The sequence below is a fragment of the Macrosteles quadrilineatus genome, unplaced genomic scaffold (genome assembly GCF_028750875.1).
Source record: "Macrosteles quadrilineatus isolate MER2022 unplaced genomic scaffold, UCM_ALF_1.0 Scaffold_4__1_contigs__length_99947679, whole genome shotgun sequence".
Lineage (NCBI taxonomy): Eukaryota > Metazoa > Arthropoda > Insecta > Hemiptera > Cicadellidae > Macrosteles > Macrosteles quadrilineatus.
Window position 1 is genome coordinate 85,045,936 of NW_026542597.1, and position 27,383 is coordinate 85,073,318.

General features: G+C 35.1%; 2 protein-coding genes across 3 annotated transcripts; one reads left to right on the forward strand and one right to left on the reverse strand.

Moving 5' to 3' along the window:
• Positions 1-457: 457 nt before the first annotated feature.
• LOC128993552 (low molecular weight phosphotyrosine protein phosphatase-like) lies at positions 458-6,233 on the forward strand. 2 transcript variants are annotated; one of them, XM_054417520.1, is made up of 3 exons: positions 458-600; positions 2,947-3,178; positions 3,993-6,233. In XM_054417520.1, exons 2-3 carry the CDS (start codon positions 2,949-2,951, stop codon positions 4,240-4,242), a joined length of 480 nt encoding a protein of 159 aa, XP_054273495.1. In that variant the 5' UTR covers positions 458-600; positions 2,947-2,948; the 3' UTR covers positions 4,243-6,233. The 2 variants fall into 2 exon arrangements, with proteins under 2 accessions (XP_054273495.1, XP_054273496.1); XM_054417521.1 differs by having other exon boundaries at positions 591-704.
• A 1,108-nt stretch (positions 6,234-7,341) lies between these two features.
• On the reverse strand, positions 7,342-27,317 carry LOC128991928 (uncharacterized). The gene is made up of 5 exons (XM_054415214.1): positions 27,187-27,317; positions 15,786-17,067; positions 10,676-10,788; positions 10,204-10,336; positions 7,342-8,008 (listed from the first exon to the last, which is right to left on the reverse strand). The coding sequence occupies exons 2-5, from the start codon at positions 17,048-17,050 to the stop codon at positions 7,918-7,920; spliced, it is 1,602 nt and encodes a 533-aa protein (XP_054271189.1). The 5' UTR covers positions 17,051-17,067; positions 27,187-27,317; the 3' UTR covers positions 7,342-7,917.
• Between the last annotated feature and the right edge of the window lie 66 nt (positions 27,318-27,383).

Sequence of the window (27,383 nt, forward strand, 5' to 3'; positions counted from 1 at the left end):
GCAAAACAAGAATATCACCACACAGACAGGACAGGAGAAATGCAATGTTTCCATGAACCAAACAAAAATCCCTCTTACCGGTCAATAAAATTTTGTTTTATCATACGATCCTACATTCTTTTTTAATCCCATGCAGAGTCCTAAAATCCCGTTTTTGTAATAAGAATCCCGCTTATTCTGTTCTGTACACACATAACCAACACAGAAATGTACTGCAGACCCACCAAACACGAAAGCGGCATCATTTACTAAACTTTCTAATAAAAAAAATAAAATTGTATTCTTTCTATCGTTTGAATTGTATAGAAATATTTAATCTATGGTTCTACAACAACTTAGTGAAAGCAACTGCATAGCTGTTAACAGCGCCAGCTTTATCAAAAACAAAAAGTCTGCTAGAAAAATAATCTGGCCTTATCAATTCTGTGTTTCTGTCTGAAATACTGATTCTCTAAAAACTAACCTATTTAATTTACCTGTTATAAATTGATAGGCAAAGGCAAGACCTATTATTCCAGTAAAAGTAAAACAGTTAATTATAACCTTTTGTGAAAGAGAGGCAATAAGAAACGCTATCTATAATTTATAAAAAATCTTCCAGTAAGTAGCATTAATTTTACTTACTTAATCTTAGGTAGGCCTACTCTCTGGCTAACTTAAGTTAGCTTCAATACAACTTTTTTGAGCTGGGACGAAAATACAAGGTAGGCCTAGGCTAAATAAACCACCATTAATATTTAACTTAAGCTACTTTTATGTGTAGAGGCACTTATCAGGTCTCTAGAGGCAAACAAAAGTAGGCCTAGGCCTACCTAGTATAAGAATAAGAGGCTATTTATTTTACCTTGGCTTTGTTTAGGTGGTTGTACCTAATTCCAAGGGTGGATGACATGTTACCAGGCATGGAGGCATGTTAAAAAACTTAGCATAATGAATTTAGAGTTCTGTATCGTCCTCCCAAATTTAATCTTTGCTGATCAATTTACACCATATTTTAATATGCTTACCACACTTTTTTTAGAGTTTAATCCTCTTTTTAAAACAACTGATTTATTAGATTTTTTGGGCGCTGACACAACAGACAGTGTATTTCAAAGCAATGAGTGAAGGACTTGGTTAGTGTAGGTTGGAGAGAAAATAGCGGCTGCAATTTAGTATCTGTCCTACACTCATTCTAATCGATCAATATAGCCTATCATTCATGTAAGGACCTTTAAACTTAAGTACTGTACTTACTTGAATACTTGAATACTTGTCTTCTACATCGTTGACCGACATGTCGGATAGATTGCGTCATGTTACTATTTACATATAAACACTATAAAACCATTAAAAAATATCTACATATACTTTTACTTCTACTTTTGTGGCGGACGTGTCACGTTAAAAAAAGGGGTTCACTCTCCAACTCATGCAAGGCGTACAATGGCCTATTCAGCAGTCCATCACGTATCTCCCTCTTAAAGTCTGGCAGGTCCATGTCACGCACTCGCTTAGGCAAGGTGTTGAATACCCTAATTGCCGAACGCGGGTAACTCCTCATTGTCTGTGCAAGTCGGCACCGAGGCATGTCAAGGTCTGGGGCTCTGCGGGTATTGTGGGTGTGGACCTCCTCCCTCCTGCCAAAGAGTCCCACCTTGTCTTTGAGTAGTAAGGATGGGTACAGCCTAGTTGATTTTATGTTTATGTAAGCGTACCTAACTTATATAAAGCCCAGTAAAGAGGGGATCTGGGTCCAGATTTGAATCATCATAAAGCTCTTTTCTGGAATCAAACCTTTTAATTACTAGGTGACCACTCAGCTATAAGTTATAACAACAAACTAAGTAAGTTGAAAGATAAAAACAATAGACATAATTTAACCCTAGATTGATAACCCGTCGTCTCAGAGACTACGCTATTCACATTTTTGAATTTGGCGCTCAAACCAGTTGTTTATTTTTCCACTCCGCCGACGCCAGCTCAGTTCCCATCCCGCCGGACACGTGAGTGGTGGGAATTCGCAACCCCCGCAGTAGTTCATGTAGTAGCCTAGTGGCGAGTAGTCAGATTGACGAAGCCTTACCGTTACTGTGTGTGTGTTTTATGTTTGAATTTTTTATGTTGATTTTATGTTTATGTAAGCGTATTTTATGGAACGATTTACATAATGTTGATAAACTCAAATGTTAAATATGTGCACAACCTAGTTTCAAAAGGAGAAAGCCGCTCGTAAGAAGGCAGTTTGGCAAAATTATACACTGTCAACTACTCAAATACTGGATGGAAGGTTTGCAAATACAATCTTTGAACTTGCCTCTCAAAGATAAACAAATGCAAAATATTCTTAAAGTTTAAATATTCCTGTTACCCCAGATATTCCAAATAACAAAGAGGACAAAAAATATGCAGCTTCTGCCCTTCGAAGAAACATCACACTTCTGCAGCCGCACAGGGTGATGTGTGAAGAAAACCAATGCCAATCGTAGGAAGAATGTGTAAACTGACTTTAATTCCCCAAAAGTTCATTTTCATCATTGTTTTTGTTTTCTAACAACTGTGAGTAGTTAAAAGTGTTATTTTGTACAAAAATGAATTTTTACATATTTCCTTTTAGAAAGTAGTCTCCTTGACGAAGCGTTACCGTTTAGGTTTTTTAGCATTACCAATCTAGGGTTAAGTTGAACTTTTCTTTTCCATTTATTGTTTTTAATCTAATTATAGTCTATTAGGGTAGCCTAAGCTATATTTTTATACTAACTTTTTACTTGATGACTATTCTAGGCATGCCCACCATACACTGTAACTGGTGGTAGCCTATTCAAAGTTTAGGACTTTATGAAAACATCTCATGGAATAAGAATTTTACTGTTAGGATTTAATTTAAGAGTAATAATAAAAAATATGCTTATGGTTTATGTCATTAAGAATAATCCGTCTTAACTTCATTTAACTTAAAATTTACAGAAATGAGTGCGGCTACTATGAAAAAATCTGCTCTGTTTATTTGCCTGGGTAACATCTGCCGGTCGCCAATCGCAGCTGCCGTGTTCCGTCAGGCTGTGCGGGACCGAGGTGAACAAGACAAGTGGATCGTGGAGAGTGCGGCTCTCGGGTCCTGGCACGTTGGTAATCCTGCTGACTATCGAGCCCAGGAAGTTCTCAAGTCACATAATGTCGATCACAAACACTCAGCCAGGTATAGTGCCCACGATATTAAGACTCTAAAAAATGTTAACCAAAGGTCCAATTTCTATCCTGTGACTGTTATGACTCTAGTCGCGCGTCTCTAAAAATTGACTGCTTCAATGCAAAGTAAATGCAACCCATCCCTATGGAGCGTTTACAGACGCGCGACTGGAGCAACTAGAGCCGAGCGGCTAGAGTCAACACGACTCGACTGCTCCGTGAGCAGTCCAGTCGCGCGGCTGTAAAGAATTTATAGTTTGTACATACTAAAGGTGTGTATCTTCATAGATGATTCAAAGTTGATGGAACTGGTTTGTCACCACCCATACATTTTTAACCCCAAGCACCCCCAATACTTGAAGAAGATGTCTCTGAATAAGAATACTCTGAAACCCCTCTTTTCGCCGTACCATGAACAATGGATTAGGATGTTAATTGTTCACTGTTTTTTACCATGCACATTAATATTTCCTTTTCCTCCTCTTCTCTAAGTAATATATTCGCTGCCAACTGTGCTTATTCCAGCCGTGGAATTGAGCCGTACGGCTCTAGATGCGCGGCTGCAGCCAGGCGACTAGAGTCGTATCAGTCGCCGCATAGGAATTGGACCTTAAGGTCTTGATCAAAAAGTACAAAATGCATAATCATTCCAGAATTTCCGGTCAGGATTTGTTAATATTCATCCAAATTTATCACATGTCTAATGTCAGGGAAGAGGGGTTGTTTGGGAGTTTATTTGAATTTAAATGAGTTTTAATTACTTATGATACCGAGTGTGGTCGTTGTTGGTATACTGTTTTTGATTTAATTGTTTTTCCGTGCAGGCAAATAAAAAAGGAGGATTTCAATAAGTTTGATTACATATTTGGGATGGACGATGAGAATATGAAAGCTCTGAAAAAGATGGCGCCAGAGAATTGCAAGGCCCAGGTTCTGCTGCTGATATCATTTGATCCACAAGGCGATAAGACCATCAGGGACCCGTACTACGACTCTGACAGCCGGGGGTTTGAGCTGTGCTACCAGCAATGTGTTCGAGCCTGCAACGGATTCTTGGACGGGTTAAGACAGTAGGTCATGGGATCAACATAATACTATTTAAATGCCTGGCTACTTAAATACTCAATTTGTAAAGAAAACAGCTCAAACGCCTTGTGGCAGGCTTGAAAAACCTACCAAAAATTTATCATTCACTCTTGCTGTTGAAACACTTACACAACTTGTAAAGTTGTTTTTTTTAATAAGTAACGTTAATATTCTGGTTACATGCTCTAAATAAGCGGTTTACAAACTTTTCTGGAGATTTTCTATGAAATATATCTATCAGATCTATTGCAAGAATATAAAGATTTATTTATTTTATATAAATTGCTTTTGAGAATATAACATCAAAAATCAATTAAGTTACTAAAAAAACCTGTATTGTAATGTTCTTGCTTTACAATTTGTTTAAGAGTAGTAGGGCCTACCCCTAAGTTTAAGTTTCCCTTTCTAAACACAACCGTATATCTCAAAAATTTTGCCAATCCTATTTTATTTTTACGATAAGAATTATTTTGACATTCCACATACCTCAAGAGGGTGGGAGTTTGATCCATGTTTACAAAGTGAAAAGTTAGTCTAATAAAATATGTTAGGAATTAATTTATTTAACTACATGTATAGTTTTAATAATAAATTTTGCCGAAGAATTTAATATTATAAATTTGTTAAAATGTGTATGTTGTGCTCTTTATAATGTTAAAGTATGTAGGCTAAGGCAATTTATAACAGATCTTTATTTTGATTGGTTTAACCATTTTAGCTATCTCTAATGATATTACAAGGACCAAAGCTGAATTTTTGTGTGTACATATCACCAACTTCCTTCATAATAAACCTGCGTACTCAAAAATATAGGTATCATCCTCTTCTTTATATATATATAAAAACTATGTTAGTTTTTTTTTTTAAATCTTGCATGATAAAAGGTGGTCCCACCAAGGATTTCTGAAGCTAATAAACAACTACAGTAATGAAATTGAATTATTCTTGCATTTAAATTGTGATATTTATCAATTAATTCAGATTTTTCTTTTAATGAATTTCAGAATGGATAATGAATGTGTTTCACAACATCACTACACTTGTTTCTTTTGTTTGGTAATGTTAAAATGTACTGAACTACAAAGTAGTGATGTGCGATACGTATTGTATCGTATCGGAATATCGCGATACGCGAGGGACGATACGATATTTCGATACGATATTTGAAAAACGATACGTATCTTATCGCCTAAAACGATGCATTTATATCGGCACATAGAGCGATACGATTCATGTCAAAACGATATCTTTAAGCTTTTTTTGCGCAGGCCGAGCAAACTGCAAAATCTGTACTCTGTGGATGTGTAGTTTGAAATAGGAGTTTTTGACGTCTGTATTTTTGATTTTTACTTGATAATGTACCAGTCCCATCCCAGTCCAGTCCAATTCCACTAGCGTGCTATCTAGCACTAGCAGTGCAGAGTGTGGGAACTGTTTGTGGCAATTACATTAATGTATCTGCAATACTAAGACTGTTTTCAGAGTAAACTAATGATTTTCCCCGAGCAAAGCTTGGTCCCCAGGTACTTATATAAATTTGCCGTTTCTAGGTTAGGTAGGGGAGGGGGGAAACGATACGATACGTATCGTTTTTCGATATTTTTGACGATACGATTCGCGTATCGCGATACAGACGCCCGATTCAATATGGCGATACGATATTTTTTTCCGATACGTACCGTATCGCTGTATCGCGATACGCGTCCGTATCGCCCATCACTACTACAAAGCAGGCACAAAACATGACTTGTAGTTCAAACCATACAAGAAGTTTTATGTAAAATGAAACAAAACAAATTATATTTGATTTAGATTACAACCATGTTACTAATATTCAAATGAGCAAGAAAGACAATTTGGTAGCACTTGAAAAGTGTTTTTGTGTAATGAATGTTATTGCTTGTGATAAGAGTACCTGCGTAAAGTCTGCATGGATTAATAATGCAATTTTTGTTGTAAATAAAGGCATTTTTAACATAGATTTTTTGTTATTGGCCTTGAGTAATGATGGGAACTGTTTGAACAATTTCTTTTAGACTGATTACCACTTTTGAGAAAGAAAACCACGTAGATCACAAAATTAGAGCATAAAGACCCTCCTAATACAGACACACATGCGTCATTTGCTGTGCTCAGTGCAAGTCTTATTCACACATCAAAACAACAGAGTGCTCAAAAGTTACGAACGTGTCCTCTGCTCAGAAATCAGCAAATACCAACACAGTAGCTTGGAAAATGTATCATTTGCGGACCTACCTTTAGAATAAAGGTGATACAAAGGAAACCCTTGGAAGTCAATTGATGAAAAGAATAAACTAACTAATGATATTGCTGATGAAACCTGAAATTATGAAATAAAGTTTGTGGCTTAAATGTGAGAAACTGTAGTTTACAGCTTTGGATATTTAACATTCCTGTGTTTTTAAAGCCCAAATTATTTAGGTGATCTTGGTAAATTTTGAAATAAAAAACATTTTTTTCTATGTTTTTTAAAATAGTATTTATTTTTTAACATTGTATAATTTATTTTATATTTAATATCAATTCACTTGATGAAATATAAATATACGTCTAATGTTACGTTTCAACAGCATAACAAATTTCTTACTCATACCTATTTTAATAGCTAAATAATTTGATCATAGTAAACACACTGTATGAACACAAAGATATTAATAGAGGTTTACTAAACAACTAGTCTTAACACAATATGTTAGATAATGGTTACAATCAGCCAATTAATTCAATATAGTTATCAGAAAAACTGTTCTTTGAAAGCTTTGGGAGATTGTGTGTCAAGCGGCTTTTAATCTGTTACATAATGTTTTTTTTAGGATTTAGGCCAACTTGTTTGTGTACCTCAACAGAATCACACCTTTTGAGAACTTTTTGGTTACCATCTGTGGCTTATAGGTGTTTAAGTTTTACAGAATAGCCAATGATTATAAATTGTTTGTAACCAATAGGATACCTCCAGGATTGTTGAAATTGGGGGAAGATAACTTATAATCAAGGGGCAGTAACATTGTAACTGAAAATGAATATTTTACTGAATAACTTTTAATTTTAAAGGTTTTTTTTTAGAAAACTATTTTAAATTCCGATGTCATTTTGGAAGACAACATTTCAAGTGTTCATAGTCCTCTGCTGTCAATATGATACTGTACAAAAGAGTTTAAATAAGGAGAGCAAAAATACATTGAAGTAAGTTATATGTCATGTAACTTACATTAAACAAATTTAGTTAACTAAATACTTTACTCTTCAGGACAGAATAATAAGCTACTTATTTTACCCTGATTTGTAGAGTTATTACCTGCATCTATTTATTAAACAATAAACTAGGTCTATTGAAAATTTAGTTAGTTAAAATATGGGCCCTAAAAAGATAACATAAGAATTTTACTAATTTCAGTAAGATTTTTACCTATCATAATAAGTAACAAAATTATCCATAACAATATTGAGTTATAAGTTATATTATAATATCACCATCAAGTATAAGAGATTACGGACATTACAAACAATTGTTACATTAAGAATTGCAAAGTCTGTGACTTCATATAAGTACTCTAAATAAACATAGTCCAGAGCTTTCTATTGTTAAAGTACCAAAATATTGCCTATAGGTTGTTTTCCGCTGAGAAATAAACCACGAAAAAGTCACGATCTTGCATCATTCACTGTTGCTGGTATCCTAACTTCAACACCGTCCAAATCTTTTGAAAGTAGTATTTGACATCCAAGTCTCGACCTGCACAAAACATCAGTATAATCCACGGCAAGCCATTTAGGTAGTAAAAGCTATGCATTCTAAAGTTATTGAACATGTTATATATTTATTTGACTAATAAAGTACCCAGAGCTAGTGGCAAATATGGCATAAGACTAGGGTTGAGATGGCTTCTGGGCGTTTCTAAGCATTCCGAACCATCAAAGATATAACGAGTTAAGTCAGGCTAAATGAGGTAGTGAACTGGTTTTGATATTGGCTTAACTGATGATCAGATGCAAATGGCAGTAGTCTTAGTCTTGCAATCAAACAGTAGGAAAAAAATGTAAAAATATATATTTGACAATTGCAAACCTCTCAAATTTTCTCTCGGATCACAACAAGCTTGGCTTAGTAACCACAATGTTTGTGGGAACCGAACAGCTTGAGTGAATAAACGGATGGACAGAAAAGCGAAAAAGAAAATAATTATATCTTGTCATGGCTAAAACGCACTTAGTGATAGCGTTTTGGACTTTTTGTTTTCCAGACATAATCTAGGTTCAATGTCTGCTGGCATTATATTAACTGCGGTTACCACACCACAGGGCTTGACTGTACTTTAATATGTCACAGTATTCCATTGTTTTTGAACAATGGAAAGATAGAAGGTCTGCGATAACAGACATTTGAGATAAAATAAATCCTTTCCCTATAAAGAAGAGAAGATAAAATATACAAATGATGAAGAGAATATCATTTGAAGAAGAATGTCATTTATACTTCGAAATTACCTTCTTTCATTAAGGTCCAAATATCTTCAGATAACTATGTACATGTGTTAACATGCAATGGCTAAAACTGGAGTAAATAATTCTTTTTTTAATATTGAAATTTCAAAAACAAAATAAAATACCCCCGCCGCAGCAAACCTGTCGACTAAGCGAACTTCCTTTGTCTGAATTGATTTTCTATTAAATCTATTTAAATAACATTAGGTTTAACGAGAACGTAGGTTTGCTGCTACAAAGAAACTAATAAAGTGTGTTTTTTAGTAAAATATTAATAGCTTATATAAAATAAATAAGTTTGCCAAGTTTGATCAAAATATATAGATAAACAAGCAAACTACAACATTTAACAATATTCTCCATATGGATAGCATGGAAATTTTTTAACTTACAATTTTTTTTTAAATTTTATCCGTTACCAATAACCGTACAGAAACACTTTGATATAGGCTACTAAATTATTTGTTTTTATAAGCACTTTAAAAAGGTTTAGCCAATTTTTACCCCGTAAAACCGCGTTCCCATGGTCTGATTATGCTGGTTCTCGAACTCATTCTAGTTAACCCATTGGGGAAGGAATTAATGCGCTACCTGCAGCACCCTCTGGCGGCAATTAATTTTACCGAATTTGTAGACTTTTACTCTAACTGCTATAGAAAGAAAACCTTAGGTAATAAATTAATAATTCTTTCACCATTTTGTTCACAGTAAAATTGTCTACAGAAAAGTGGTAATTGGATAGTAAAAGTTCTAAACTAAAAAAAAATATAAATATAAAGATTATAAAAATAAAAATTTTAAAAACAATATTTTGAAAGTAAACTTGATATACAAATTCCAAGATTAATCCAGACACCAAATAACACTACTATTATAAAGTTCAATCGATTCCCTACGTAGAAAAATCAAAAGTTGTGTACTTTTATAAGTAATAAATTTTTTTTTAATTGTTTGTTTACCTTACCGCAGCTGATTTTTGGTGATATGTGGTTTCCATGGCAACACAAAATTGTTTGTTATTCGCTAAAATAAATGAGTAAATACGCAAATCAAGAAGCAAGATATTTATAAACATTATAATAGTAAGAAGAAACAAAAAGGGCGAAAAATAATAATAACTAAATAACTAATGGCGCTGCCTAGCGGTGACACGAGCGGCACTCGTAAGTCGGCCGCCGGACCTGCAGCGGCCGTACGAGTAACGCTCGTAAGTCGGCGCCAATGGGTTAATCAACCGCCTTACACCTTCAAACCAAATTTAATAAAAAATTACTCAAATTTGAACAACGAATAGTGTTTTTGACCTCTGGGGGCATCAAAATGAAAAAGTAAATCGGTCCTGGGTCCAGGTCTTACCATGAGACCTACGGTAATAGCTACTTCCCCATAGGGAAATTGGCTAAAACCCCACTAACCGAACATGACTGTTAACCCTAACAGACTTACGTTGGTGTAAGATCATATGCTAGATCCAGCATATCCAGTTCCTCATCACACGGCTTCTCAGGTAATCTGTCGTAGTCTTCTTGTTTGAAGATGCAATGACATGTGGAACAGGTGAGGGTTCCTTCACAAGCACCTGAAATGTATTAGGGTAATTAATTTGAATAGTTAAGAAAAATGTATTTTGAGACATTTTAATTGTGTGTTGAGTTGACATTTAAAAACAACTCTTAAAACCACCCTGTTTGTATACCACAAAACCACCTTGTTCCAACTCAAACATTGATTATCACGTGAACTGAAAGAATCAGGTCAATTATGTTGGTTCTTTGATTGACAAAAAGAAACTTTAATAAACTCCTAAGATAGCTAGGCTAATGAAGATTTTCAAAGGTTGTATGATTCGCAAGAGCTGTGAAAACATTTCTTTGTTATTTTTACTGAGTTAACTTGATGTGAATGTAAGCTTTCTTACCAAATCCATCAAAGTCTAAATTATTGTTGACAACTACGTCCAGAAGAGAATCACCTTCTTTCCCTTTGGAAGTAACTCGATCACCGTTAGCTTTGATAAATGTTACTTTAAACCTGAAAATACATTTCAAAGTTAAGTAGTTTTAACAGAGTACATTTTTTTACCCTAGATTAAGTTTAACTCACCATAGTTCAAGGCATGACAAAATCATGAGTCAAGTTACATCTTTTGAAAATATACAGTGAAGGATTTATCGTCGATGTTTTAAATAAATAATAATAAATAGTAATAATTGAGTATAAACAAATGATTAATTATCGGATAAGTACGGTAATTAAACAAATTATCAATATTCAATTCAATAATGGACGCTCAGTTAGGTAACAGTGGTATTAGAGTCAAATGGTTTTAAGAAAAGGATTAATCGTAAATGTTCCAAGATGGCTAGATGAGAGCCCTGATTGTCGTTGACGAAGACGAAGGGCGGGACTAGACACAAATCGGTATCCTGCGCATCCAGTTGGATTGACTTGAGAACTGCTGTAACGCTTTTGAACTCAAAAATGGAAATTTTCCGTTTTCATGGTGTTAGCAGTTCCAGGGTTGAGCAACCGACGCGCAAGCTCGATGACGAAGCAAGGCTTCTTCATCTTCACTTGTCTCGAGATAGTTAACGTCTACTACAGCTTTTGTTTAATCAGCACCGTTCCCTTTCAAATAAAATAAGTTATTTCTATGCAATCTACTAGTTACCGGAGGTATGTTAATACCTGCAGTTTAGTCCGGTTTAGGCTATATCAAGTTATCGGACAATGTTCGTGCCGGTCTATGCATTTTTCTAAAATTACCTAAGTTAACACTCGAGGAGAAGTTCGGCTAGGCCGGACGACGCCATGACACCCACACCGGCATCAGGCATGGGGACGGCACGCTCATCAACCTAGACTCGGAGGGTGACCTATCTACACTACAGGCTGTGAACATCTCATTCAAATTCAAATTCAAAACTTCTTTATTCTGTCACATGTAAATTGTTTACAAAGAATAGAGTCAGACCTAACCTAAATTATACATATTATTAATATCTAAAAATACATCCCATAGTTGTTTTCAGCTCTTAGGACAATATATACAGGGTGACTGCCGGGAACCGGACGTTTTTTAAATTAATAGTACAACCTTATTTTATATAGTAAAATTATTTAATTGTTGAATATATATTGGTGAAAACATACCATTTCAAAAAACATATGTTTTATGGAACCTTTTATCCTAGTTTGTGTTTATTTCTTAAAGATGATATCATGCATGTGATGGCCGTTAACCTGGATACAGGTTTCCAACCTCTGGAGAAAATCATTACGCACCCTCATCAACATGTATTGTCCAATCAAATTCACCTCTTCGGTGATTGCATCTTTTAGCTGCAATAATGTTCGTGGTTTGTGAACATAGACACGAGCTTTCAAATACCCCCGTAAGAAATAGTCACAGGGCGACAAATCTGGTGACCTCGGCGGCCACGGCACGTCGCCAAAACGTGAAAATCAACTTGCCAGGGAACATCTTCTTCACAACTCGCATCGATGCAGCGGCAGTATGCGCTGTGGCCCCATCTTGTTGGAAGTAAACATTTTTCACGTTTATTCCTCGCCTCCGAAGTTGTGGCTTGAGATATGTTTCCAACATGTGAACATAGCGTGCAGAATTCACTGTCACTGTGACTCCATTTTCCTAAAGAAAAATACGCACCAATTATCCCATAGTGGCCTACAGCACACCAAACCATTACTTTTGGAGAGTGGAGTGGTTTTTCATGAGCCCAATATCGTAAGTTTTGTTTGTTCACTGAACCGTTTAAGTGGAAGTGAGCTTCGTCGCTCATTAACATCATTACATCAGGATTATCAGTAAACAACACCTGCATACGTACTGCGAAATCTTCTCTTTGTCCATAGTCCCTCTCTTTTAGTTGCTGTACCACCTGTATTTTGTAGGGATGAAATTTCAAATCTGATTTTAAAATTATTCTGACAGAATCGCGCTTCATGCGTAGCTCTTGTGCGTGTCTTCGTGCAGAGCGACCCGGGCTCCTCATCAAAGCAGTTCTCACTGTGGTGATGTTGTCTGGTATTCTCACTGTTCTTGCTGGACCGGGTGGCTTTTTCTTTGATACTGTTCCTGTTGTTCTGAACTTGTACACCCATCTTAGCAATGTATTCCGGCTTGGAACCGTGTCATTTCGCGCAATATTAAAGTGGCGTCGGAAGATACGCTGTGTTTTGATAACGGATTCGCCATTTTTAATAAATGTGTCATATGCAAAAACACGATGCTGAACTGACCACTGATCCATCGTGACTAAAATGGTAAAGCTTACTCAAAACAATGACATAACCTCAATCTCCCTAGCACGTGTAGCAACAATGTAACAGCTGTTGCAAATTTGTCCGGTTCCCGGCAGTCACCCTGTACAACATAGTACGTTACACACATCACTCCAAGAAATCGTGGAAAAAAATAAAATAAAATAACTACAACTGAGTCTTAAAAATTAATAAAAGCAATACTTAAAATAAGGATTATATACATACAGTTATTACTATATCCTAGAATAACCACGTGCAGCAAAAAATTTTTTAAAATTATAATTTTCAGGTATGTCTTAAATATAATAATTTTGACTATGAGAAAAAAATGTTGGAGAGAGTAAAACGTTGATTCAATCAAGTATGCCTTCAATAGTCTCAAAAACTTATTTTGGTTTTTTTCCAATTTAATACTTCCCGGGAGGCCATAAAAAAATCTATTTCCTACATATGTTGTTTTCTTTTTGAAAAATTCCAAATTATGTTATTCTACTAAACGATGAGCTCTAGTATTATAAGAATGTGTTGTATTGCCAATCGAAATCCTATTGCCAAGTAATGTGAACTTTATTGTTTCATAAATGTACAAACTGTAAACTGTGAATATTTTTAAATCTTTAAATATGTGTTTTACAGAATCTTTTGATTTTAAATGAAACATTATTCTTAAAGCTATTTTTTGCTGAATCAGAATTTTATCCATTTTCTTCTTTGTTGTTGATCCATATATACAAACACCATAAGCAATATGTAAATGTATTAGAGCAAAATATATGGATTTTAAGGTTTTAATATTACAGGAGTAGACCAGTCTCCTCAAAGCATATAGACCACTTGAGGTTTTATTCATAATATGATTAATATGGTTGTCCCAAGATAGGTGTTCATCTATAGTCAAGCCTAAAAATTTGATTTCATTTAAATGATTTAGTAATTTTATTTTTTGCTTTTTTTTGTTGAAAAAGAAACAAAACTTGATTTACTAGAGTTTAATAGCAGATTTTTACTATTTAAAAAGTCTTTAATCAGTGATAAGCCAACATAAAATGATATTTCTATGTTCTCTTTAGTGTTGGCTGAGACAATGACGTTGGTATCATCTGCATAAAGACACACTTTTCTATTTCTGTCCTCCATCATTCTAGGTAGCCCTTTAGGTAACATAGAAACAGTAAAGGGCCGAGAATAGATCCCTGAGGGACACCGTATTGGATTGGTAATGGACGAGAAGCAAATTTTTCTTTATACATAAACTTCTGATGATCTGTAAAATACTCTATTTCTACATATCGTTTCCTTTCTGTGAGGTAGGAGCAAAACCAAGCCAACTCTGTACTATTTACACCTAGAGAGCTTATAACTTGGATCAGTTTGCAGTGCTCAACACTATCAAAAGCTCGGGATAAGTCCAAAAAAATGCCAACGACTCTTTCACCTCTATCAACAGAATCGATTATTGACTCAACAAACTCAATACCAGCTGTTATAGTTGACTTATTTGGCCTAAAACCATGCTGTTCATTATCCAGCAACATGTTTGATTCAAGGTAGTTTGAAGATTGGTTGAAAACAACTTTCTCAAGGATTTTTGAGAATACTGGAAGCAGTGATATAGGCCTATAACAATTAATATCTTCAGGATTACCTTTTTTGAAAATTGGAACTACTTTGGCAGTTTTGAATTGTTTGGGGAACACTCCTGTTATCAGTGAATGATTGATTATAAGAGTTAAAGGTGAGCAGATTAATGGCAACGCTGTCTTAATGGTTGATATAGGTATTTCATCATTGCCTGATGAGGGTTTATTTTCAAAAGATAATATTATTTTTTCAACATCTCTCTCCGTGACAGTTGAAAATTGAAAAGTTGTATTTAAATGTGTTTTAAACTGAGTATTTGTTGGTGGCACTATGGTTATTTTAGGAACTATCAAATCTTTTACAATATTGACAAAAAATGTATTAAAAGTTTCGCAAATATCAATTGGATTTGTGATATAACTACCTTTGTGAATCAATTTTATATTTGTATTACATTTTGACAATTTTCCCAATTTGGAATTAATTAAGTTCCAGGTAGTTTTAACTTTATTTCTTGAGTTTGTAACGTTTTCTCAAAGTTAGTTTTTTTATTGTTAATAATACATCTTTGAAGTTCTTTTTTCTAACTTCATCTCACCTCTAACCCTAAGCTAAGTGTTTATACTTAAACTTAGTGGTTATGGCTACACAAAGATTCTATAGCCTTAAATTTAGTTTTTTGCAATGTAAATTAACTTAATTTCACTCTTTACAACCAAATTCTATGGATTGATTTTCTTTTGTGTACCTAACTTATTCTGAAATGTAAAATTTAAAACATCTGGTTTAGTCTAAATTAATAAAAAAATCTTTTATGTTCTGAGAATTCTTCATTTATTAAAATGAAATAAGCCCCACCAAACCACACGATTAACCTGAGATAAGAGGAAGGCTCTACTAGCCTAAAGTAAGTAAACTAATAAATTAACTTAAATATGAAACTGGTGTGATTGACTGTGTGATAGGCCTAACACTAGTCAATAGTCAATTTAAAGAAAAATAGCGCATCGTTACAGAATGGCGCCCAACGTGGGACTTTTCGATTACTACTGCTCTTTCGCTCTATTAAGCCGCGCCTGAAGTTGTTCTTGTTTAACGTCTATTATATGCCGGACGGGTTTATAGTTTTCCTTCTAATGCCTGTAGTCTAAGTGACGTACCTCATGTTGATGACGGATTTGTAATTCACCATCGTCGATTTATACCTGAGGTATCGTGGGATTCTTGGCGTGTACAAAATTCGGCGAGTCCGTACACTAGTAACCTCACCCATCAGCAAGTTAATGCCTTTGCGTAACTCAGCTTCCTTCATTGGAAATCGCATTTTGAAGACTTTGTGATCGCCATGAACATGGTTTCTGGTAGTGTAAGCACTTTCTTCTTCGTTTTCTCTTCTTGGCATAACATGCATTTCAGCGATGTCACATGAAACAAATATTTCTTTTCCTACATTGTACTTCTCCCAGTTGATGCGTCCCAAGCACTTTGGATATTTCTCAAACAGCCTTTGGGCATGTGGACCAATGGCGTTTAGGTCATCTTCCAATTCAGTAGCTCCATATTTTTCTCCGATTATGTCATCAGGATTCAAGAGCAAATGGTTTGCCCATATTGTCCCAGGGATAGGGTTGTGCTCTTCAAAATATGTTCTTGTAGCTTCTTGTGTAGCTGGATTTGATAATGCCACAACAGTCTGACGAAGATTGCTGATCCGTAGATTTTCAGGAAGCGGAACGAACTCTCCTGTCTCTGAGATGTGATCCACAGGCATGGAAGTAAAACATGATTCGGTTGTATCTTTAAACAATCCGATTGAATTTACAAAAGTCGCAATTGGTTCAGGAACCCGAACTGCGGTTGTACTTATATTTTGAAACTCGGTGTCACGCTTCAATTTCGGTAGCTCTTCTATTTCATCAATGGCTTCTGAGATTCTTGTTGATGTTTTAAATAATTTTGTTTCAATAAGGCTTAATCCGATGCGATAGTATTGGTTAATGGTGCCTCTATTTGCGTTGGCCATTTGCGACAGCTTTTGATCGACATTGGCAGTGTTTAGCATATTAGTTAGTCCGAATCCAATCTGTCTCGTTGAAATTTGTAATGGTACTGCAGTCTCCGTTAGTGCTGCTTTTTTAGTAGCAACGCCTGTTGCTTCATCTTTCAGTCCTGCTAATAGTTTTCCTCTGATCGCCTTTTCGAACGATTCACTATTATCCATACCCACACTCTCTCTGTGCGCCTCTACACTCCTAGCCTGGAAATTCCGTCTTCCTCGCGACTGGAATCGATTTCCTCGGTTGACTCTTGTCCGGCTTTGGAGGAAGGCTCTTCCATGGTTGACTTGTTCGCTTGAACTTCCATGTACCCATGGGTCGACGTAGCCTTGGTAAGCATTATTGGTGTTATTGCGCTGGTAGCTCATTTTTAAGCGCTGGTGGTCTGTAATCAGAACCACACGATTAACATGATATAAGAGGAAGGCTCTACTAGCCTAAAGTAAGTAAACTAATAAATTAACTTAAATATGTAACTGGTGTGATTGACTGTGTGATAGGCCTAACACTAGTCAATAGTCAATTTAAATAAAAATAGCGCACTGTTACAGAATGGCGACCGCAACGTGGGGCTATTTCAATTAGGCCAAAGTTAAAGTAAATATTTTCATTTTTGAGGTGTTGCCTTCCGGATTACTTAACAATATTATTCTATAGGTTAAATACCTTATTGTTGCCAATGTAATCCACTGTCGTCAGGATGGCGACTGGTTTCGACACTCATGTTGTCATTGTCAAGCCTTAAAGACGTGTTGTCACTCCTAGGAGCTCGTCATAAAGTCTTGAAAACAAATACACGAGACACGCACAAACATATTTACAAATAAATAAAACAGCATGGCCATACAAGAACACTAATTTTCACGGCGCGGCTGTGGGTTCAGGGTGTAGGTCTAGACTTACACTGTGGACACAGTGGATTACAGTGGCACCAATTAGGTATTTAACCTCTAGGATAATTAAAGTAAATAACTTAACTTATTTATCAAAATGAGATTGTGAATAGACAACCTGTGAGGTAACTTAGGCTAGGAAAAAGCAAATTAGAATTTAAAACATCCAAGTTAAAAGATTATTTAGGCCTAAGTAAGTTAAATGGAGTGTAGGTAGGCTAACTTAATAAATTACTTCTATTATAAAATACTGTGCAAAAATGTCGGATTCAGGAGATTCTACCAATTCTGATAAAATACCTTTAATAGAAATCAAAAATAACTTAGTAGGAATAAATAACATGGACAGTGGACCGGGAGACAACAGTCAGGTAGAATTTGAAGATGATGTAGCTAGATTAGATGCAAGTAGGCATAGTGAAAAACAAGTCAGTATGATGGTGCAATACAATTTCAATAATTGAAATTGTATTGAAATTTTTTTAATCGTTTGACATAGCTTGTAACATTAATTATTAATGTTACAAGCTATGTCAAACGATTAAAAAAATACCATATCTGAAAATGTCACTATCCTTAAAGAAGATCAAATTAAAATGAAGAATGAATTGTCATTAGAGATTAAGCAGGTTGCTAGCAAGTTAGAAGATATGATAGAACAACTAAATGAAAAGTTAGCTCAAACTAGAACAGAGTTTGACAGTAAGCTTTGTAAAGTAGATAATCAGGTTAAAGTTGACATTAGTGTTCAAAATGATGCGATTAGGACCATTGATAAAAATGTTAATGAAACTATGTCAAAACATAAACAAGATATGAATCATAGGTTGTATCAGTTTGAAATTAGTTCGAAGATAGGTACAAACAGACAAATGAACAGGTAAATGAATGTTTAACAAAAGTAAACTGTACTGTGGTGAAATGGATAGTCTAAAAAGTAAAGTCAGTCGACATTTAAAGATTTTTAGCGATCAGCTTAAATCAGTTGAACCAACATTTGTTAGTAATAGGAGGGTAGGTAAGGTAGGCCTATGTGTTAACGCTGAGTTAATGTTGATTGATTTTAATGTGAATGGTAAAGAAGTACATCCTATGTATTTTTTGCATTTTGCAAACAAGTTTGTTGAAAATTGAGTCCAGACCCTTGGGAATCACAGATGTTGTTGATACTTAAGCACTTGCATGGTGAAGCAGAGCATTGGTTCCGTACATACTTAGTTAGTTGGGATAGTTTCAGTAAATTCGCAGCAGCATTCAAAGATAAGTTTTGGGGTAAAACAGAGCAGCATAAGTTTGTATGTGACCTGATGGGCAAAGGAGATTTTCAGGGGGGTAAAACTGACCTGGTTAGTTATGTAATGAATTATTACACAAAATGCACATATTTGGACAATGACATTAACATGCGTACTTTCATTAACTACATAAGTAACCACTTGCCAGAAAGTATAGGAGCAGCGTTAGTAACATCCGCGAATGTTAACACAAAAGAAGAACTAGAGTATTGTTTGGTAAACCTAAATGCGATTAATCACAATAAAAATTTTCACAGTACCAGTCTCAATAGCAGTAGTAAGGAGGTTAGGGATTATAACCATAGAGAGGGGCAATACCATCAAAACAATAGATCTAATGGCAACAGTTTCCGTCCTTGGAATAATAACAGGGGAAATAATAGAGAGTTTAAAGAGGTTCCAGTAGAAATTCGTGTTGGTAATGTAGGCCCACACAATGACAGACAATGGTGTGGTAATGGGAATAAAATGAATGATGAGGAAAAGAGGGGTTGGCATAATAGAGGACAGGGTAGGAATCAAAATATTAACAGTGCTGGTAATAGGTTCTCAGGAGGCAGGGAGGAAAACCAATGACTGGCGCGACCCACTAACACAGTAGAAACAAAAAATGTTAGACCTAGAGGTGATAATCCTAAATTCAAGGACTACCAACTGTTAGGCGATAGTAACATGGTTAGATTTGCTGAAAAAATGTTAAATTATAAAGCTAGTTATTTTAATGGTAAAAGAGTAGTAGGTGAATTTTGTGTTGGTGGGTTAACCATCGAACAGTTATTGGACAAAATATTGCTTCACCCGCAAAGTTTAGAAAAGAATATTACTGTATTTGTATGATAGGTAAGTACGAATAATTTATTGAAAGATGATGCGATAGATGATATGATATGGTCACTGCAATTGTTGTTGAAAGAGTTAATGAGGTTAAATATTAATGTAGTGCTACTAACAATTCCACCGATACCCAAACTACATAAGTATGATTAATCTCATTTTGATAAGCTATGGCAATATAACAGTTTCATTTGTGGGCTAAATAATAATAATAATATGAAAGTATTAGATATTACACCCATGTATTTGACAACAAATTTGAACCATTGTAGGCATGAACTGTTTGATAGGGAAATTTTCATTAAAGGGAGATATCAAATAGATTTAATTCATTTGAATCACAGGGGATTGATGCTACTGAGAAATAGGTTAGCAGAGGTTGTCGATACCACAGAAAACATACTACTATAACCCAGAATGCCAACCGCATGGTAAAAAGCATTAAGTGTTTTTAAAGAGAGCTTTGCCTGTCAATCCGTAGGCAGCGCCACCAGCGTTGCCATGCAATAGCGTTGCTGGTGGCGCTGCCTACGGATTGACAGGCAAAGCTCTCTCAAAACACTTAATGCAGGGGACCCTGATATAAGAAATGAGTTATTAAATGAGAGTAATTTCAATAAAGGTAATATCAAGTCTGTGTTTGAGCCATGCCCTGAAATAAATGTAGAATGTTATGGGAAGCCGGTAAGTTGTATTGTTGACTCAGGAAGTCAAACTAGCATAATATCTAAGAGTCTTTTTAATGAATTAAATGTATTGAATCAGCAAATATTAGTTTTGCCTGTTAGTAATTTGGCTATTATTGGCACTACATGAGTAAAATCTAAAAAGATTACCGCTCAAGTATGGTTAGATTTGAAATACAATGGAATAACCAGTCCCTGCGAGTTGCTTTGTGGTAGAAGGAGTTAATATAGATTTTATTTTGGGAAATGATTTTTTCAAACAATACAAAGCTAAAATAGGCTGGGAAAATAATAATTTTGAGTTGTCTCTTTGTAATGAAGAAATTAAAATTCCTTTTTCAAATGGCATCAGTAAGAGTAATCAGGACACAGGAAAATGGTTGAATAAGATAAGGATTATCGAAACTAGTTTTTTTAAATGTAACAGAGAATGAGAATGAATTTGAAATTACATTGAACCAGTTAGTACAAGCAGTTAGAACGGAGATAGTATCTAAGTCAGTACAGACAGAGTCTTCACAGTTTAAGGCCCGTTTTGCCAGAAGCGTCTCGTGCGTCTGACGCTCAGCGTCTATCGCTCCGCGTCAATCGCTGCCTACTGCTTTGCATTGTTTTAGGTTAGTCTATTTTGCCAGAAGCGTCTATCGCTACAGCCGCCAGCGTCTGTAACTGAGACGCAAGCGTCTGACGCGGACCACTGCTCCTGGAGCAGACGGAGACGCAGTCGCTAGCGATTATTACTGGAATAAGCACGTGTTTATAGTTGTTGACTTAACTTTTGTTTCCTTAAATAAGTTGTGTTTTAAAGTTTAGTGACATGTCACAAAGTGGGGATTCAATAGTGAAGAAGATGAAAACCCGATTGAAGCCATTTCAGCACACGACTGTTAAGTCAATTGTTAATTGAAAATCAATTAACAATTAAAAATATCCCTCATCAGGCCTCTTTAAAAACAAAAACATAGTACGCACTTCTTCCCTAGATTTGCACAACATTTCTAATATCTCATCATCGTCTAATTCGTCAGCTAACAAATACTTTACTATTTGCTTTTTACAGGTCATTTTCAGAAACACTCCTTTTGCCACCAAAGTAAACCACAGTCGCTGTGTTCAGCCGCTAGCCGCTCCAGTCGCAGTCGCGTCAAGGACAATGGTCCCTTTTGAAACAACGCTAACCAGTGCTCAGCTACTATCGCTGAGCTACTATCGCTCAGCTACTATCGCAAGAGTCGCTTCAGGGACAATGCACCTTTACTGATCAAATAATCGCAAGGAACAGACGCTTCTGGCAAAATAGGCCCGAGCGATAGACGCTGAGCGATTATCGCTGAGCGTCGGACGCACCAGACGCTTCTGGCAAAACGGACCTTTAGGTTGCCAGAGCAAAATTTTGGTATCAGTCAATATGATGAGTAAGTCTAAAGATAATGAAGGCATTGTTGAACAATAATTAAAGGAAACATGTAATTTAATAAGTAAACTCAATGACAATGATCAGCAAATAACAGTAGATAAACTACAGGAGGTATTAGTTTAAAATGTAGAAGTATTTTCAGATAAACCTGGTTGTATGAAAGACACAGAGATAGTTTTAAATTTGAAAGATGATAAAGTGTTTTTGGGGAAACCATACCCAGTACCTTTTAGTAAACGCAAGGCTGTGGAAGCTGAATTGAGTAGAATGAAAGAAATAGGTGTCATAGAAGAGTCAAATAGTCCATATTTAAATCCTTTGGTTTGTGTAGTTAAAAAAGATTTAAGTGTTAGGTTATGTATTGATGCCAGAAATTGGAATAAGAATTTAGTAAATGATTGTCAAAGAACTGAGAGAATAGATGACATATTACAAAAGTTTACCGGAGTAAAGTATTTAACATCACTAGATCTAACCAGTGGATTTTTACAATTACCTTTACATAAAGATTCACGCAAGTATGTAGCTTTCACCTTTAATGGAAAAAATTGGCAGTTCTGTAGATTACCATTTGGTCTTTGTGTAAGTACAGCACATTTTATCAAAGCAGTAGGCCCTGAATTTGATGAGATTGTAACCACATATGTGGATGACATATTAATTACTTATAATAGTTTTGGTGACCATGTAGAACATATTGAAAAAGTGTTAACTAAATTAAGATAATGGGGGGTAACAGTTAAACTAAGTAAGTCTCAGTTTTTAAGACAGGAAGTGAATTTTTTGGGATACAAAATCAGTAGGGATGGAATTTCTCCAGATCCAGATAAAATTCAAAAGCTACTTGATTTTAAAGAACCATCAAACCTGAAACAATTACAATCATTCCTAGGGCTATGTAATTTTTATAGAAAATTTAAAGCAAACTATGCAAAATTAACGTCGGGTTTCAGTCATATGTTAAGTAACAAATCAAAATGGCATTGGACAGAACAAGAAACACAGCTTTTTAACAAGATAAAGTCAGAATTTTTGAAGTGTGTAATGCTTAAACATCCTCAATTTTCAAAACCATTCTATATAAGTACCAATGCTAGCTTGACGATGAAGGTTATGAACAGGTTATAAGTTTTACCAGTAGACAGTTGTCAAATAATGCTGAGAAGAGTTATTCATAGACGATTATCTGGCCTGTGATATTAGTTCCCTATGTTTTTAGAACATCAATGTTAATATTAATATATTTAAATATTTAATTGTTATTATATTTAAAGATTTTATTGTTATTATATTTACAGATTTTATTTTTGATCATTGACATGTAAATTGTTAAGTTATTTATTTTAGAGTTAATTATGTTTAACTGTTATTTTTTAAAGAGTGATTGCTACTCACTTGGTGCATTCTTGCTGTTAGGCCTACTCTAACAGGAAATTAACTGTATGTATTATTAGAAAAAAAAAGAAAAAAACTTTGACGATGTCTATTGTAATACTTGTATTGCTTAATGACAAATAAAGATCTTGAATCTTGAATCTTGAATCAGTTTGTGAGAAGGGGTTGTTGGCTATAATATTTGCCTGTACTAAATTTAGAACATATTTATTGGGGCATCATAAGGTAATAGTGCGGAGTGACCATAAGGCCTTGTCATTTCTAAAGTCATGTAAACTATCTCATGGCAGGTTATTAAGGTGGAGTTTAGTATTGCAAGAGTTCTGTATAGAAATAGAATATGTACCTGGTAAACTAAATGTTGCGTCGGATGTTCTTTCCAGGACTAGTCCTGATCAGCCAGCATAACACTGTAGGTAATGATATTAATACCATTAAATCATACATAAACAACGTCTCATTTGGGTTTAAAGATGATGAGCTAAGAAAGTTATTTAAGGATAATTCAGAAAGGCAGAAAAATGACCACCAGATAGGACTTGTCATTGATAACTTGGAGAATAATGGCGCACTCAGTTAGAAATTCGGGGAAATATTTCAAATATACCATGACATATTGTTTAAGAGGAAAAGTATCGATGATGACAAATGGTGTGTTTGTATTCCAGAAGTAATGATTGAACAGCTAATTAAGTTCACACATTTAAAATTTGGACATCTGGGGGGGTACAAAATTTATTTAATCTTAAGAGAATATTGTGTTTTTCCACGCATGGAAAAAGTAGTCAAGCAGTCATTGGGTAAATTTTTGCTCTGCCAAAAGGCCAAACATGGAAATAAGGAACAGCGGCTAGGTTTGTTACAGCCAATATTGCCAAAACAATTAAATGATTTAGTTTGTGTAGATATCATTGGGGAGTTGCCAACAAGTGTAGGAGGTACTAAATATATTTTTTCAGTGGTTGAAATGTACTCAAAATTTGTGAAATTATATGCCATAAAGAAAGCCAATACAAAAACTTTGGTAGGTAAAATTGGTGATGACTATCTACCATTAGAAGGTGATGTAAAATGTATATTAAGTGACAGGGGAACACAGTTTACTGCTAATGACTGGTACAACACACTAAACACTAAAGGTATTAAAACAATACACAGTTCAGTATATATCATCCAAAATCTAACCCCTGTGAGAGGGTAAATAAAGAAGTTAATAAAATTTGTAGGATTTTATGTCATGAAAAACACACTAAGTGGGCATTATGTTTAAATTTCATTTAGAATTGTCTAAACCACTCAGTACACGATTCCACAGTCACATTCCATATGAAATTATGTTTGCTAGGCCTAGTGACTGCTTTTAAAATCATTTAATCACATTTCCACCTGAAAGAGAGTTTAATTATGATCAGAAAGTAATGTCAGTTTATCAGAGGTTGGTCAGTAAAGCAGAAAGTAGGAAAAGTAAGTGTGATAAAGGGTTGAAAGGAATAAAGTATAATATTGGGGACAAAGTATTAGTAAAAACACATTATCTACGCACGCTCATCAACCTAGACTCGGAGGGCGACCTATCTACACTACAGGCTGTGAACATCTCATCTCACCTCTAACCCTAAGCTAAGTGTTTATACTTAAACTTAGTGGTTATGGCTACATAAAGATTCTATAGCCTAAAGTAAATTTAGTTTGTTACAATGTAAATAAACTTAACTTCACTCTTTACAACCAAATTCTATGGATTGATTTTCTTTAGTCTACTTAACTTATTCTGAAATGTAATAATTTAAAACATCTGGTTTAGTCTTAGGCCTAATTAATAAAACAATCTTTTATGTTCTGAGAATTCTTCTTTATTTATTAAAATGAAATAAGCCCCACCGAACCACACGATTAACCTGAGATAAGAGGAAGGCTCTACTATCCTAAACTTAAAGCAAGGGCGGTCCTAGACATATATTTTGGGGGGGGGTCACCGGGGGGCTGGGGGGTATGGAGTACCCCCCAGCAAAGGAGGGGGGTCCGGGGGTCCCCCCAGGGAAAAGTGTGGAAATAACGTGCTAAATGAGTGGTTTTTAAGCTCTTTTGAGGACCTAGTTTAATGTCTTCAAGCTTTTCAGTTTATTTAAAGGTCAAAGAAATTTCTAAAAATAAACTTGTATAATGTCATGTTTTTGCATTATTGAGACTTGTGGTTTTAATATCAAAGGAATACCACAACATTACAACACATTCAAGCATTATTGATTTACGAAAACACCCTTTCAACTGGTGCCAATGTGCATGCTAAACAGAAAATGTCCAAAATCAGACAAAGTTTTCGAACCAGAGAACTTATTTTATCTAAGAAGTGTTTAAGAACTTGCACCCAACACGACTGCATCATACCTGCCCAGTAAGCAACAGTTAACCTACACAAAGAACACTACCGGTACCCAACTAACGTTGCCGTCGGCGTCCCGTCACTGCTACCGCCTGAAGAATTGGTTCTCATTGCTCTCATTTTTTTCTACGCCAGAGCCAGTGGCATTTTACAAGGGGTCAATGTGAGAATAAAGTTTTTGTGGTTGTGTGGGGAATTAAATCCGTCCCTTCCGCATCTAAGTCTAAGATACTTTTACTATTACTAAGATAGTTTTTTTATACCATTTTGTTGTTGTTTTGTGGCTAGCAACATGCCAATTGGGTTGTGGTATTCTTAATTATATCAGGTGCTCTAAATATGAATTACTATTTAATATTGAAAGTTTTGAAATTTGCTACGGTAATCATTGAATTACATTACTGTAATTATAAATTCCTAACGCTGAACTCAGATAAATTAATATTCAACTACCTTTCAAGCTTTGACTATTGATACAACTTCTTTTCTTTATCCAATACCCAATTCAAGTTTTCAATCATCTAGGTTAAAATGAATGATAACATTAAATGCCGAAAAATTAAATAAGAAGAATGCGGCCGAACGTCGAACGTCAGCATGGGACACTGCCGTTGCTGTAATAGACTGAAAGCGTCCATCGTCTGCCGATCTTCCCGACTTTTCATAACGTACAAAAAATAGTCAGACTCGAACGATCCCGAGTTTTAGGTTAGAGTTTGTAATTAGTCCTTTCGTTTGCCACAAGTGTAAAGACTACAATGAATTTCAAATTGGTAGCTCGCTTTGCAATAAAAATATGGTATAATATAATAGGTAGGCTATAATAGTTTATGTATATAAAAAATATTTTGGAGGGGGGTCATGACCCCCCTGACCCCCCCCCTGGGACCGCCCTTGATCCCAGTTAAAAAACTGTAGACTACCCGGCTGCACTTTACTTTACGTCCTACACTCATTGAAATGAAAATATCGATCGATATATCGATTATTCGATAAGTTATATCGTTTGGTTAGTTAGGTAAGGTTCCTAACCTAACTAACCAAACGATATATCGAATGAAACAATCGAATAACCGATATTTTCATTCGAATGAGTGTAGGACGTAAAGTAAAGTGCAGCCGACTACCCCATTTAGGCTACACAAAATATCAACAAAAAAACCTTCAGTAATTTCAATGTAAAAAAGTAGGTCTAGGCCCATACAGTAAAAGAAACTAATAAGTTGACCTATAGCAATAAATTTAACTTTAGGCCTATATGGAGTCTCATAAAAAAGTACTGCCAACAATTGAAGTTCAAATTACAGTAGTAAAAATCTTACTAATAAAATGGTTAAATACCTGTAGTACTTGTCACTTGTCAGTGGATCCTGAAATTTAGGTCAGCCAAAAAATCATTGCAAAATCGATTGGTTTTTAATGTAGGCCCTATGTCTTTTCCTTTTGTCCATTCTGTATGTACAAATAAACATATTATTTCATTCATTCATTTTGCTGACCTAAATTCCAGGATCACTGACAAGTACTACAGGTATTTAACTTTATTTAGTAAATTACATGATCCAGAGGCTAAACATGTTAAAAATCTTAGTTGAACTTACTCGTTCAGTGATTGTAGATTTGTTGAAAAAGATTTAACAGTCTTGTTCAGGATGATTTCTTTCAAGAAGTTTCTTTTTGAGAGGAAGGGATTGTGCACGGCATCAGACAAGTCTCTTCCTCCAGATAGTTTTGTCAAATGTTGAATAAAGGTCTTGCAGGAACGAATTTTCAGCATTTTAAGCTTATAAAACCTAAC